A 12867-nucleotide genomic window follows, 5' to 3' on the forward strand; every position below is an offset into this window, starting at 1 on the left:
TGAGAGGGAGGCCAGAGCACTCCCAGGATGGGTGACCCACTAAGAAGTTGCTTGTGAGTTCCCAAAAACAAAACTGTGAGGGAATGGTAAGCCAAAAGCGGACAATATCGTGTTACGGTGGTAGAACGGGACCGGACCGGAATGTGACAAGAATTATACAATAGGATAAAAAAGACAATTGAAATTTAAAATTTAAGTTCAGTATAAAAAAAAATTATATGGGTTCAAATAAAATTTCCCAATTCAATATTTCAACTTAAAAATTAGTTGCAACTCAAGAATCAATAACTTCAAAGTTCCATCAACCTTTAGCATTTCACTAAATTTTAGCCACTAAGAGTAGTACATGTGTAAAATAAAGTAGTACTATAAAAACAAACATGTAAGTGATCGGTCCGGTTTGGTTGAGGATCATTTACAAAAAATAAAAACCGGCTTTGTTTTTGGTCAAAACGAAACTAAATTGGCCATTGAAACTTGCATCAGCTATATTGATGCCCACCCTTTATTGAGATGCTAATAACTAAGGGCTAATTTGGAATTGTCGTGCTCTTTTAAAAAGTTGCTTTTGTTGTGCTTTATTTTATAATTAATTATAAAATGCTTTATTTTATAATTAATTATAAAATAAAGCAATTGGACGTTTAATAAATTGTCTTTTAAAAGTATATTGAGTATGAAAAGTATTATAAAAACATTTTATAAATTAAAAAAAAGGTGATATATAATGAAAAAAATAACTTGGTAGTGAGGGTGGTGTCCATGACAGCAGTGACAAGGCCAGTGGTGGTGGTAGTGGCGGAGGCAGTAGTGATGGGATCAACAAAGGTGGAGGTATGATGGTGGTGCTAATAGTGAGGTGTGGTGATTGGGGTATAAAGGTAACAATGGTGGTAAGGGCGGCGATAGTTGGCGATTATGGCTGTGATGGTAGTGTTGGCAACTGTGGTTATGGTGGTGATGGTGGTGGTGGCGGCAACGGTGTTGGCAACAATAGTGATGGCAATGGTGGTGGCGGCGGCGATTGTGATGGCTGTGGTGGCGGCAACAGGAGCGATGGTGGTGGTGGTAACAACAATGGCAGTAGTGGTGTAAGCTTAGTGTTTGTAGTAGTACATGGTGTCGGTAACTTTGTTCTCCAAGGAATAAAATGATTGTAGAAGGTTAAACCATGTCATTTTTTAAAAATTAATGAGTGTAGCACATGAATTAAATACATAATGTTTTGATCTAAGATTTAAATTCTTCCATGTTTCAATAGTAGTTAGTTTATTGTTCCATGGAGCCAAGGTCCAAAATATAGAAGAAACAGGTGTTTCCACGACTCTACCGCCCAGTCAATTATGTTCCACCACACATAAAAAAAATTATTAAGTTTTATTAAATTAATACTCCTCTTATTTATTGCTTAACTTCAAAGTGAAACAGTTTTTGGTGAAAAAAAACAATGCCAAAAAGGACCTAAGTTGGTTGAATTATAAATTAAATCTAAAGTTAATATAGTAGTTAATTATTTACTTTCTGTTTAGTACAAGCGATATTCTATATTAATCTACATTAAAGTTGACAAAGAGAGTTTGAATCAGGACATAATATATTGGAAAAGAAGTCCCTAACTACCACCAAGCAATCCACCCACACAATTCATTATTAAATCTTTGTTTCTTTTTCCCTCTCTTACATGAAGCTGAGATTGCACCGAAAAACCTATTAACCATGTGATCTAACTTCTTATAAGCTCATACAAAATTTAACTTTCTGATGTTAAACACCACCTCACGCGCCACAACATTTCCCCTTTCTAACTTACATCGCCACCTAAAAAAACTTGCATCACATGCATCCCATCATGTCCTTTATTATATGTTATATATCGTTGAGTTATGAAGTGGGCTGGATTATTTTGGAATTAGCAATTTAGAGAAATTTTGGAAGGAGACTTGAGGTAGTAATCGAATTCCGAGTTGAATAAAAGTTAGGTCAAGTTCAGAATCAGCCTACCAAAATTGAACCATATACAATTAATAATTTAGGACAAGTGTTAGGTTATATGGCCCTCTCTTCCCATGGACCCTTTGCCTTTTATTATATACTGAAATGTCACATATCACCGTATTATGGTTATCTTTCTCTTCACAGCACGCCAAAATTGATAATTCAAAAATCTACCTTATTGGCCATATGTGTGACGTGTGAATAATTATGCACAAGAAGAAAAAAAATACGAGACAAAAGGAGTGGACAAAACAAGAACATATGTATGTACATAATGCAAAGCAACTACCAATTCAGCCCTTTTATATTTATGTGGTCCCTCCAAATATATATAGTGTCACATCCCAATCCGGGTCCACTATATCCCGGACCCGTTCCACCACCGTAGCACGATATTGTCCACTTTGGGCTTACCATTCCCTCACGGTTTTGTTTTTGGGAACTCACTAGCAACTTCTCAGTGGGTCATCTATCTTGGAAGTGCTCTGACCTCCTTCTTGCTTAACTTCGGAGTTCCTACGGAACCTGAAGCCAGTGAGCTTCCAAAATGCCTCGTGTTAGGTAGGGATGAGAATATACATTTAAGGATCACTCCCATCCAAGAATTTTTCTTTGCAGACAAGATAAAGCTTGAATACCACTTTGGCTAGTTGTTTTTGGACATCTCAAGTCTTTTGAGGCATTTTGTTAAGCATCTTGCTAGTTATAATTAAAAGAAAACGTTAAATGAACATGAGACAGTTGCATGTGTAGCAATAGTTGACGAGACGGATAGAGCATACCTATGTGGATCGCCAGTGCCAATGGAGACAAAGTTGTGTTAGTTGAGATTTGAAAAGCCAGAATCAGCTGACCCCAAAAGCATATTCGTGTGAAACTACGAAAATCCAAAAGCTAGGGTAGGTTGAAACTTAGAAACTTAGAAACTTGAAAAAAGGCTGGAAACGTGCAAGAGTTGAATATCTTTAACGTGTAGAACATAATTAAGCTAAAGATTAAGTGCGAATTCTTTACGAACTGCTAGAGTTTGATACAAGTTTCTTGAGGGAGTCTTGTTCCCTTTTTGCAGAACAACAAATGCTAAAAAGAATTAAGAACATATGTAATTGCTTTCTCTCCTGTTTACAGGCATTAACCACTCACCGTGATTTTATTTTTGGGGAGGTTTCTGCTGATAATAAGATACAATTAGTTTCTCGTAGCAATTAAAAGTGATTACGGTTCTTCATTTTTTTATCCTCTTCATGTATGCTTGTTTCCAATTCTTCATTGAAGAGGAGGAGCTCTGTAATATGCTGGGATTGTTGCAGGAAAGAACATTTGTCTAACTCCTTCACCTTTAATAATGGGGAATATAATTCCTGATGCACCCTGAAAACAAAAAATCATAAAGTTTAGTTTAAGTGAAAAGTTTAAGTATGAATCATTTTGTAATTGACAAGCATGGTGATGTGAGAAAGTACTGGGAGTCTGGGATATTTAGTGAATGTACCAAGATCAATCTGGTCCCGAGCCATACACGTTTAGGCGTAGGGAATGGAATCATTAAGCGACCTACTCCATAGACAGCCACGGCAAAGAAATGGAGAAAAAGGTGGATCGGACGAGGATTAAGGCCAGAGAGTAGAGATATTGGTCCCCTTGCACATATGCCTCCGAGGCTCAAATAATCGAAACAAGCTTCCCTCATTTCCTGTCTTGCCGGGTCAGGTGATGCACAAAACACCTTGTACAAAGCACCGGCCAATGTGTTTATGGTAGATGACACAGGCTGCAATTCAAAACAAACCATGATTATCAACAAAGAAGAAATTGCAAACATTTCACAAAGAAGATACATATGTTTGTTTGCTAAGATATGTCAAGTGTAACGTTTGTAAGACTTTGAAGGATATTATAACATAGCCTATCAAACTGTCTAACAAGAGAACATAAATAATGCATATGAATGCTGATTTATACCTTGCGAAGTGTGTAGAATGATTCTAGATATTCGCACAAAGCTGGTGCATCGTTGAGATCAGTTAGGGGTCTAAGAAGATCCCTTAGAAGAACAATGTCGGAAAGAGCCACGGTCATTCCTCCTCCGGTCAAAGGATGCCTCATATTGAATGCATCCCCTAATAAAATTGCACCGGGAGTGGGTTGAGGAGTAGCGGGCATGCTTTTGTTTTGCATTGTTCTGATGTTTCCTTTCTCAACTGCTGCGAGAAAAGATCTCAAGAGCTGAGGGGGAACCTGAAATACCAAAGTCCTCGGATTAGTCCCTTTCGATTGTTGAATATTTGTCAGATTGAGATCAAAATGACTAGAAATTAGAAGTTCTAAATGTGAAGCAAATAATAGATACCTGAGGAGCAACCACATTTTTCAAGTATTTGGCCATTTCACCATTAGCTACTGAAGGTACTTTTGTGCCGGGAACATCTACCAAACAACGAACTTCGGTACCACTAATAGGGTAAAATAAGATAGGTGAAGGGTCTCCCAAAATCACGTGTCCGTGGTTTGCATAAGGAAGGTCACAGTTCTCCAAGATCAAACCGACGAAGCAAGAAGGATTGTCAACCTTTGGAGTACAGAGATTGCGGCGGAGATTTGAAAAGCACCCATCGCATACTATTGTTAATGGAGCATATGATCTCATCTCGTCTCCAGCCTTGTTCTTGTACATCACACCCTTGACGGTGCCCTTTTCTTCAATTAGGGTTGTCACAGTTCCTTGTTCTAGTGTCACGCTGTAGAGAAAATTCGAGGGACATGAGCAACATATTGAAAAATATAAAATATCAAAACAATTGAAAGACCACGGAAACATCGAAAAATGGGAAGTACTTTTTAAGAGCTGTAGCCCTTTCACGCATTTTTTGGATGAAACGCCCGTTGTGGAAACTTCTTCCGGCGATATCTGAAGGATAGTTTTCCAAGGGATAAGACAGTTTTGTGTCGTTCCCATCTTTGTAGAGAGCATAACCAAATACTTTTTGAGCGTCAATGGACTCATTTGCACAGTCTGCAAGCCACAATAAAGATTGTTGATCAAAATCGATGCGTGAGAAATTTAGTACTAATTACTCAATTAGAATAGAAACTATGAAAAATGATTAAAAACTATTTTAAGCAATTGCTTACCTTCAAGACCCAACTCAATCAATTTGAGATAGCCTCCAGGCTGCAATAGTTCACCAACAATTCTGTCTGGCTCACTCAAGTCTCTTTCGATCACATGTACCCGGCGTCCGTCCTGTAACAATGAAGAAAAACATATGTTTAGACTCAAAAGCTCAAATGATCAAAGATTGTTAGCCAAGATCTGAATGCTTAATTTGCTAGCATTCTCAAAAAGAACTATTTACAATAAGATACCCAAGTCTAGCATTCTTAAATTGGAGTGCACTGTTGAAATCTTCTCCCAAAACAAACAAATCAAAGGAAGAAAGAGTTTATTTAAAACTCATAGCATATATTTAAGTCCTTGTACTTCTTAAAAAACGAGAGATTAATAAAAAAGAAAAAGTCAGAAAACAGTTTGAAGCTTAGACTGCTTAATTAGCTTTTAGCTTAGCTGGGTTGTTGAGGAGAATAGAATGTAAAACGTACTTAACAAATTCTAGTTATGATTAATTGACTGCGTCTTCTGTTCAACAGCAATGAAATGCAAATTTTCTTTACGGGGTGTGCTATCCACACACCCCTTTTTACTTCTCACACATCCTTGTTAATTTATGTCCGTTGATTTTCTTTAATTCATCCGATCCGACGGTCGAAAACTAAAAATGTGTGAGAGAAGTAAAAAAGGGTGTGGATATCACACCCCTTTCTTTAATTTTCTCTGTCACCAAACAGGAAACTTCTTCTCATTCATTCACCATCATAATTCTAATTTTTTAAAATTAAAATAATTATATTTAGGAACTTGGAAACTGTTTAAAAACCATAATATTCATTCTTTAGGTAGAGAGAATTATTTTGTCACCTTCGCAAGAGTGTAAGCAAGGGCAGCACCGGCAACTCCGGCACCGACAATGACAACGTCCGTGCCACTGGCACTCTCCGGTTGAAAATTACCGTTCTGGGTCGGCATCCTCACGTAACCATTTCCGTTAACGCCGTTGGAAACTTTCTCGACCACCTTCTTCTTCTCGCCGCTGAGAGTGGTGTTGATGATCATGAAGAAAACAGAGCCCAGCAGAGAAACCAACACCCCACCAAGAACATACTGGTAATCCATCTTGGATATCAAAATAAAAAAGATATCGACCAAAACTGAAAATTTGGGTTTTGACTATTTTCGCAATCCGAAAGCTGCTTTTAGCTTTTTTTTTACGTGTGGTCTTTGGTTGCGAATGTGAAGAGAAGAGGGAAGAGAGAAAAAGAAAGCGCTTATGGTTATGAGACAGCAATGGGAACTTGAAAGCGTTTATATAGAGTGTTGTCGAGCAAAAACTTATAGGGTTGGGTTTTTAATAAAACTTGTTGGCGCCTACCAACGATGGACTTTTGAGGCCCATTTTTTTAATTTTGATGGAGGTTGTGGTAGGATGTAGGTGAGCCTAGGGTATAAATGGTGTGAACTAGAGAGGACAAAGAGAGAGTCACTGGTGGACAATTTAGTAGTCTTAATTGCGACACAATGCTGATCAACGGTTAGTTTTTGCGAAAATTTTATGGTGTTTCGGAGTGTGTAATATTTCAAATTATTTAACCGTTAATTTTTTTTTATTTTAATAAAAAATTTAATGGTAAAAAAAATCTGAAATATTCTATATTGGGAGCATCATAAAAATTCTCTAATCTTATTTGACTTTACTATAATGGTCAACCAATGAATTTCACCATCATCATCATCAACTTCTGTATCAGTATGATTTTCGCTAAATGTGGCATTTGGATGGAAGTTTGGTTGCGAGCAATGTTTCTAATTAATTGATTGAGTAAAGATTAGAGATCATATGAATAGTGTAAGTAAGTAGGACTAGCAGCGGAGCCATCTTAGAGTTTATAGCTACTCATGATCCAACAGATTTCTAACCCCATGGATATTTGTTGATAGATTTATCCTTGACCCCAATTAAGAAGAGAGGGAATAATGTTGAATTACAACCTATTGTTGCTTCTTCCTTCTCCAATTTTCTTTTTTTTTTCTTTCTCGTGTCTTCCTTCTCCTTTTTCTTGTGTGCAACCTGTTAAAATATAAACTTGCTAGGGTTTCGACCTGCTAGGGTTTGCAGTTCCTAGGTTTCAAATCTTGCAAGCTAAATATCGAAAGTAATTGATTTCATTCAACGTCTTATACATAAGGAGTACAAGATTTATACAATATTCATGAGGCTATTCTAGGAAATCAACTATACATAAATTACACGTATCAATCTATTCCTATAATTAAGGAAAGAGAACAATCATCAGCAATACTCCAAGATATTGTCGCTCAATACTCCCCCTCAAGGTGGAGTGTGAATATCAATCACACCCATCTTGCCCAGTAATGATCGAAAAGCCCCTTGTCCAAGCGGCTTGGTGAATATATCAGCTAATTGTGCTCCAGTACGAACATAGGCTGTCGTAATGACTCCTAACTGAATATGCTCACGAACAACATGACAATTAATCTCTATATGTTTGGTACGCTCGTGGAACACGGGATTGGCTGCTATGTGGAGAGCAGCCTGATTATCACAATATAACTTTGCTGGCATGCGGTGATCAACTCGTAAGTCAGTCAACAAATATTTCATCCATGTAAGCTCACAAGTTGCAGAAGCCATGGCACGATACTCCGCTTCTGCTGAAGACCGAGAAACAGTTGTTTGTTTCTTAGTCTTCCAAGACACCAATGCACCTCCAAGAAAAACGCAATAACCTGTAACAGATCTCCTTGTAATTGCACATCGAGCCCAATAGGCATCACAATAACCAGTCAGGATTAAGTCCCCATTTGAAGGGAATAAAAGTCCTTGTCCAGGTGCCCCTTTTAAGTATCGCAAAAGACGATGAATTGCATCCAGATGTGGTTTTCTTGGTTGTTGCATGTATTGACTGAGTACATGAACTGCATATGAAATTTTTGGCCTGGTGATCGTGAGGTAAATGAGCTTACCAACAAGCCTCCTATACTTCGAGGCATCGTGAAGAACTTGCCTTTCAGTTGGAGATAAGTTCAAGTTTTCTTCCATGGGAAACTTTGCAAGTTTGGCGCCAAGTAAGCCGGCTTCATCAAGAATATCAAGCGTGTATTTCCATTGAGAGATAGAAATATCTTGAGAAGATCGAGCCACTTCGACACCGAGAAAATATTTCAACGGTCCAAGGTCCTTGATTCAAAAATGAGTGTGGAGGAACTGTTTGAGATCACGAATGGCCTCCTCGTCATTACATGTGATAATCATGTCATCGACATAGATTAGTACGGCTATGAATGAGTGATCACGCACCTTGGTGAACAAGGAATAATCAGCCTTGGATTGTTGATATCCTGTTAAGTGTATGGCAGTGGAAAACTTGTGAAACCAGCTACGAGAGGCTTGTTTAAGCCCGTAGAGGGATTTGTTGAGTCGGCATACATTATACTCCTTCTGCCGACGAAGACTGGGAGGCAGCTGCATATAGACCTCTTCCCCAAGGTCCCCATGGAGAAAGGCATTTTGAACATCCATTTGATGAAGGGACCAATTGCGAACCGAAGCCACGACCAAAAGACAATGGACGGTAATGAGTTTGGCAACGGGGGCGAAGGTCTCTTTGTAGTCGATACCTTCACGCTGAGTAAAACCCTTGGCAACAAGACAAGCTTGATAATGCTCGACAAACCCATCAGAATGGTACTTGACCTTAAAGGCCCACTTGCAACCAATGGCCCGATGACCGGGAGGGAGGTGAGTGAGAGTCAAAGTATGATTTTGTTCAAGAGCAAGAAGTTCAGATTGCATGGCAGCTTGCCACCGAGGATCATTGTTGGCCTGTTCAAAAGTAGTGGGTTCGACAATGGTAGAAATGGCACAAGCAAAAGAGCGATGTGAAGGAGAAAGATGAGCATAAGTAACATAGTGAGATAAAGGATATTGTGTACCTAACATGGAAGAGGAGTTGGCACCAGGGGCAAGAGAGTTGACATGATATAAATGGTAGCCCTGAAGTCGCACGGAGGGTTTAGGAAGACGGTGGGAGTGGCAAGGAACCAGGGAAAGTGGCGGAGGATTAGGATCCGGGGAAGGTGGGGTGTCGAGGTTGGGAGGGGTGGTAGGTGGAGGAATGAGATTAAGATCAGGTGGAGGGTTAGGATTGGGATCAGGTGGTATAGGGTTATGATGGGTGTGAGTGTCAGGTGAAGGATGGGGATCGGTGGTATAGGGTTAGGATGAGGATGAGTGTCAAGGGTAAAGGAAGGACAATACTATCAGGTTGGTGATCAGGGGGCTAGGAAATAAAAGGAAATATATCCTCATGAAAAACCACATCACGGGAAGTAGAGAATTTATGGGAAATGAGGTCATAAACACGGTACCCCTTTTGACTGAAAGGATATCCAACAAATATGCATTTGTGAGCACGTTGATCAAATTTGTGTGCGGGATTGAGATTTGTGACATAGCATAAGCAACCAAACACATGCAAGTGAGTAAAATCAGGAAGTGTACGGTGTAAAAGTTCAAAAGGAGTTTTGTGGTGAAGAAGTGGTGTGGGTAAGTGATTAATTAAATAACACGCTCTTTGAATACTTTCCCCCCAAAAGGTTAAAGGTAAATTGGCTTGAAAACGAAGTGCTCTCCTAACATTTAAAAGATGGTGATGTTTTCTTTCAACTACCCCATTTTGTTGAGGAGTAGAGGGACAAGAAGTGTGAAACACAATACCTTTGCTATCAAAAAATGGTCGTAAAGAAGTGAATTCAGCCCCATTATCTGTCCTAATTGTCTTAATCATACATTTGAATTGTGTTTGAACCCAAGCAATGAAGGAACATAACAACCTTTGTGTTTTAGACTTTAAACGTATAAGGTGGATCCAAGTAAAACGTGAATAATCATCAACAATGGTAAGAAAATATCGAGCCCCTGAATGGGAATTGACTCGATGAGGTCCCCAAATATCACAATGTATTAAATCAAAAGGTGCTTGTGATGAAATAAAACTTGATGGAAAAGATAAACTAGTTTGCTTAGCAAGAGGCCAAATATCGCACAAATGACTAGAATCAAGCACAATATTTGGGACTTGCTTGGTCAAAAATTGTAAAGGTCCGGTGAAGGGGTGCCCTAAATGTTGGTGCCAAAGGTTGAAGTGATGGTTGATATTGTGAGCAAAATGAGAGTTTTGGTCCGTCAACAAGTAATAGAGCCCATTGTATCGCTTGCCCATGCCAATCGTCCTCCTCGTATCCATGTCCTGTATTACACTGAAAGTGGGAAAGAAAATCACTATGCATCTTAGAGACTCGATGAGTTTGCTAACGGATAATAAATAGACTCGAAAATTTGGAACATGCAACACATCATCAATTTTAATGAGAGGAGTGACTTGAATGGAACCAACAAACTCTATAGTGGCTTTGCCCCCATTCGGCATGTGCACATAATCTATCATGGATTTCTTGTCAAGTAAGTGAGGAGAAGGAGATATGTGATCCGTTGCCCTACTATCAATGATCCAATATATAGTTTTCTACGGTAAAGCTCTTGATAGATTAGATAAGGGTTTAATAGTACTTGTGGCATTCGCAAAATGTTATGGATTACCATCAAGGTTGGTTTTCTTGAGCATGACCATGATTTGAGTATACTCTTCAGTAGTAAACTTGGGCCCATCACTGGGGTTCCAGGGTGGTGCTGATCAGTGCCTTTGGCGACTTCATCGCCTGCCTTCACATGGTTGGCGCAGATTTCTTCTTTTTATGAGGGGTCACCTTTTTGCCATGGTACTTGTGCCCTGGTGGGAAGCCGTAGAGATAGAAACAACGATCTACAGTATGATATTTCTAATCACAATATGAGCATTTAAGGGATGAATTACCTTGTTGTGCAGCAGGTTCCCTGTGGCTTGTCACATTCATCGCATGCAAATTGTTGCTATTGCGGGTGAGAGAAACTTCCACTTGCTTCTCTTGTTGTAGAACAAGAGAATACGCCTTCCGAGTGTCTGGGAGTGGCTGCATCAACAAGATTTACCCACGTACCGCGGCATAAGATTCATTTAGTCCCATGAGGAACTATATCACCTTTTCCTTTTCATCACGTTTATTAATCTTCTTCAAACCCCCACAGGTGCATGTGGGGGGCTCATGATAGGACGTTAATTCATCCCACAATGCCTTTAGTTTTGTGTAGTATACTGAGATTGATTGTTGCTCATGTTTGTGCTCAACAATCTCTCTCTTAATTTGATAAACACGTGAATCATTCCCTTGAGAGAAACAATCACGCAAGTCAGCCCACACATCTGCTACTGAAGTGTAGTAGGAAACGCTGCTTGCAATGTTTTCATGCACAAAATTCAGGATCCACGCAATGACCATGTAATTGCATCATTGCCACAATGCAAATTGTTTATCTGTTTTAGCAAGAGGATCAATGGTTCCATCGACTAAGCCTAGCTTGTTCTTAGCACTTAGACTGATACGTATAGCACGGCTCCATGTATTGTAGTTGTCTCCTTGAAGGGTTTTGGAGACCAAGATGTTCCCAGGTTAATCAGAGGGATGTAACAAGAACGGGTTCAAGAGATCAGTCGCCATCTCTGATGATTTTGTGTTGACTCCTGATTCACTCATGATATCGGTACGGTTTGTTGTGGTGTGGAACGTTGGGGGGTATTCAGAGTCACCAGAAACGGTGTTCTGATACCATGTTAAAATATAAGCTTGCTAGGGTTTCGACCTGCTAGGGTTTGCAGTTCCTAGGTTTCAGATCGTGCAAGCTAAATATCGAAAGTAATTGATTTCATTCAACGTCTGATACATAAGGAGTACAAGATTTATACAATATTCATGAGGCTATTCTAGGAAGTCAACTATACATAAATTACACGTATCAATCTATTCCTATAATTAAGGAAAGAGAACAATCTTCAGCAATATTCCAAGATATTGTCACTCAATATAACCCAGTTGTCCACACCATATGCCTGACGTAATGCTTTACTCAAGAAGTTTTGACAGGCGGGTCTTGACAATCTGCTAGCTTGAGCACAGTTTGACAGAAGTAAATGCTAGAAGAAAATAGTGGCTATCGATAGATGTCATCACAAGTTTCAAAGAATGTTGGTAACAAGGTTATAGAGTAGTTAATCATGTAGCGAATGGAACAAAGGGTTGACAATTGCGATGGGTGGTATAAAGATTTGATAATTGTTTGGTTTGATACATTTTCTTCACTGCATGAAGTCATGTATTTCTAGTATCCATAGTCCTAAGCAACAATCATAATCCACCAAGAACTTGAACTATTTTCCGCACATCATTGTTTCCATAACCAATTCATATCTATCTCGGGTTAGGATTCCCCGGAGTTCACCTTATCCGTTTAATGAATCTAGACAAAAACACACATTGGTTAAATCCTATATGTGTTGAATCCCATATCGGCTAGAGGAAAAAGAGAATAGCAATTTAAATAGAATTATTCCCACAAAAGGCCTCAGTGCTAGTTAGAATGGGGTAATTCTATTTAAATTGCTATTCTCTTTTCCCTCTAGCTAATGTGGGATTCAACACGCCCCCGCACGTGAGACCCATTTTTGTGGGTCATACGTGGAGATCCACATATCGGCAACCACAAGGAGCCAAATGGACCCACCATCATCATGCGGGGCCAAGGGGACCCACCCATCACGTGGCAGTACGAGCCCCCTCACTGACTCTGATACCATGTAGAATTA

At 39.2% G+C, this 12867-nt stretch overlaps 1 protein-coding gene across 1 annotated transcript; it reads right to left on the reverse strand.

The window, feature by feature from the left end:
* Positions 1–2978: 2978 nt before the first annotated feature.
* On the reverse strand, positions 2979–6517 carry LOC103445174 (squalene monooxygenase SE1-like). Its single transcript, XM_008384160.4, has 7 exons — positions 5972–6517; positions 5128–5239; positions 4831–5008; positions 4346–4733; positions 3958–4233; positions 3488–3766; positions 2979–3366 (listed from the first exon to the last, which is right to left on the reverse strand). The coding sequence occupies exons 1-7, from the start codon at positions 6224–6226 to the stop codon at positions 3262–3264; spliced, it is 1593 nt and encodes a 530-aa protein (XP_008382382.1). The 5' UTR covers positions 6227–6517; the 3' UTR covers positions 2979–3261.
* Positions 6518–12867: the final 6350 nt, after the last annotated feature.

The sequence above is a fragment of the Malus domestica genome, chromosome 10, assembly GCF_042453785.1.
Source record: "Malus domestica chromosome 10, GDT2T_hap1".
NCBI lineage: Eukaryota > Viridiplantae > Streptophyta > Magnoliopsida > Rosales > Rosaceae > Malus > Malus domestica.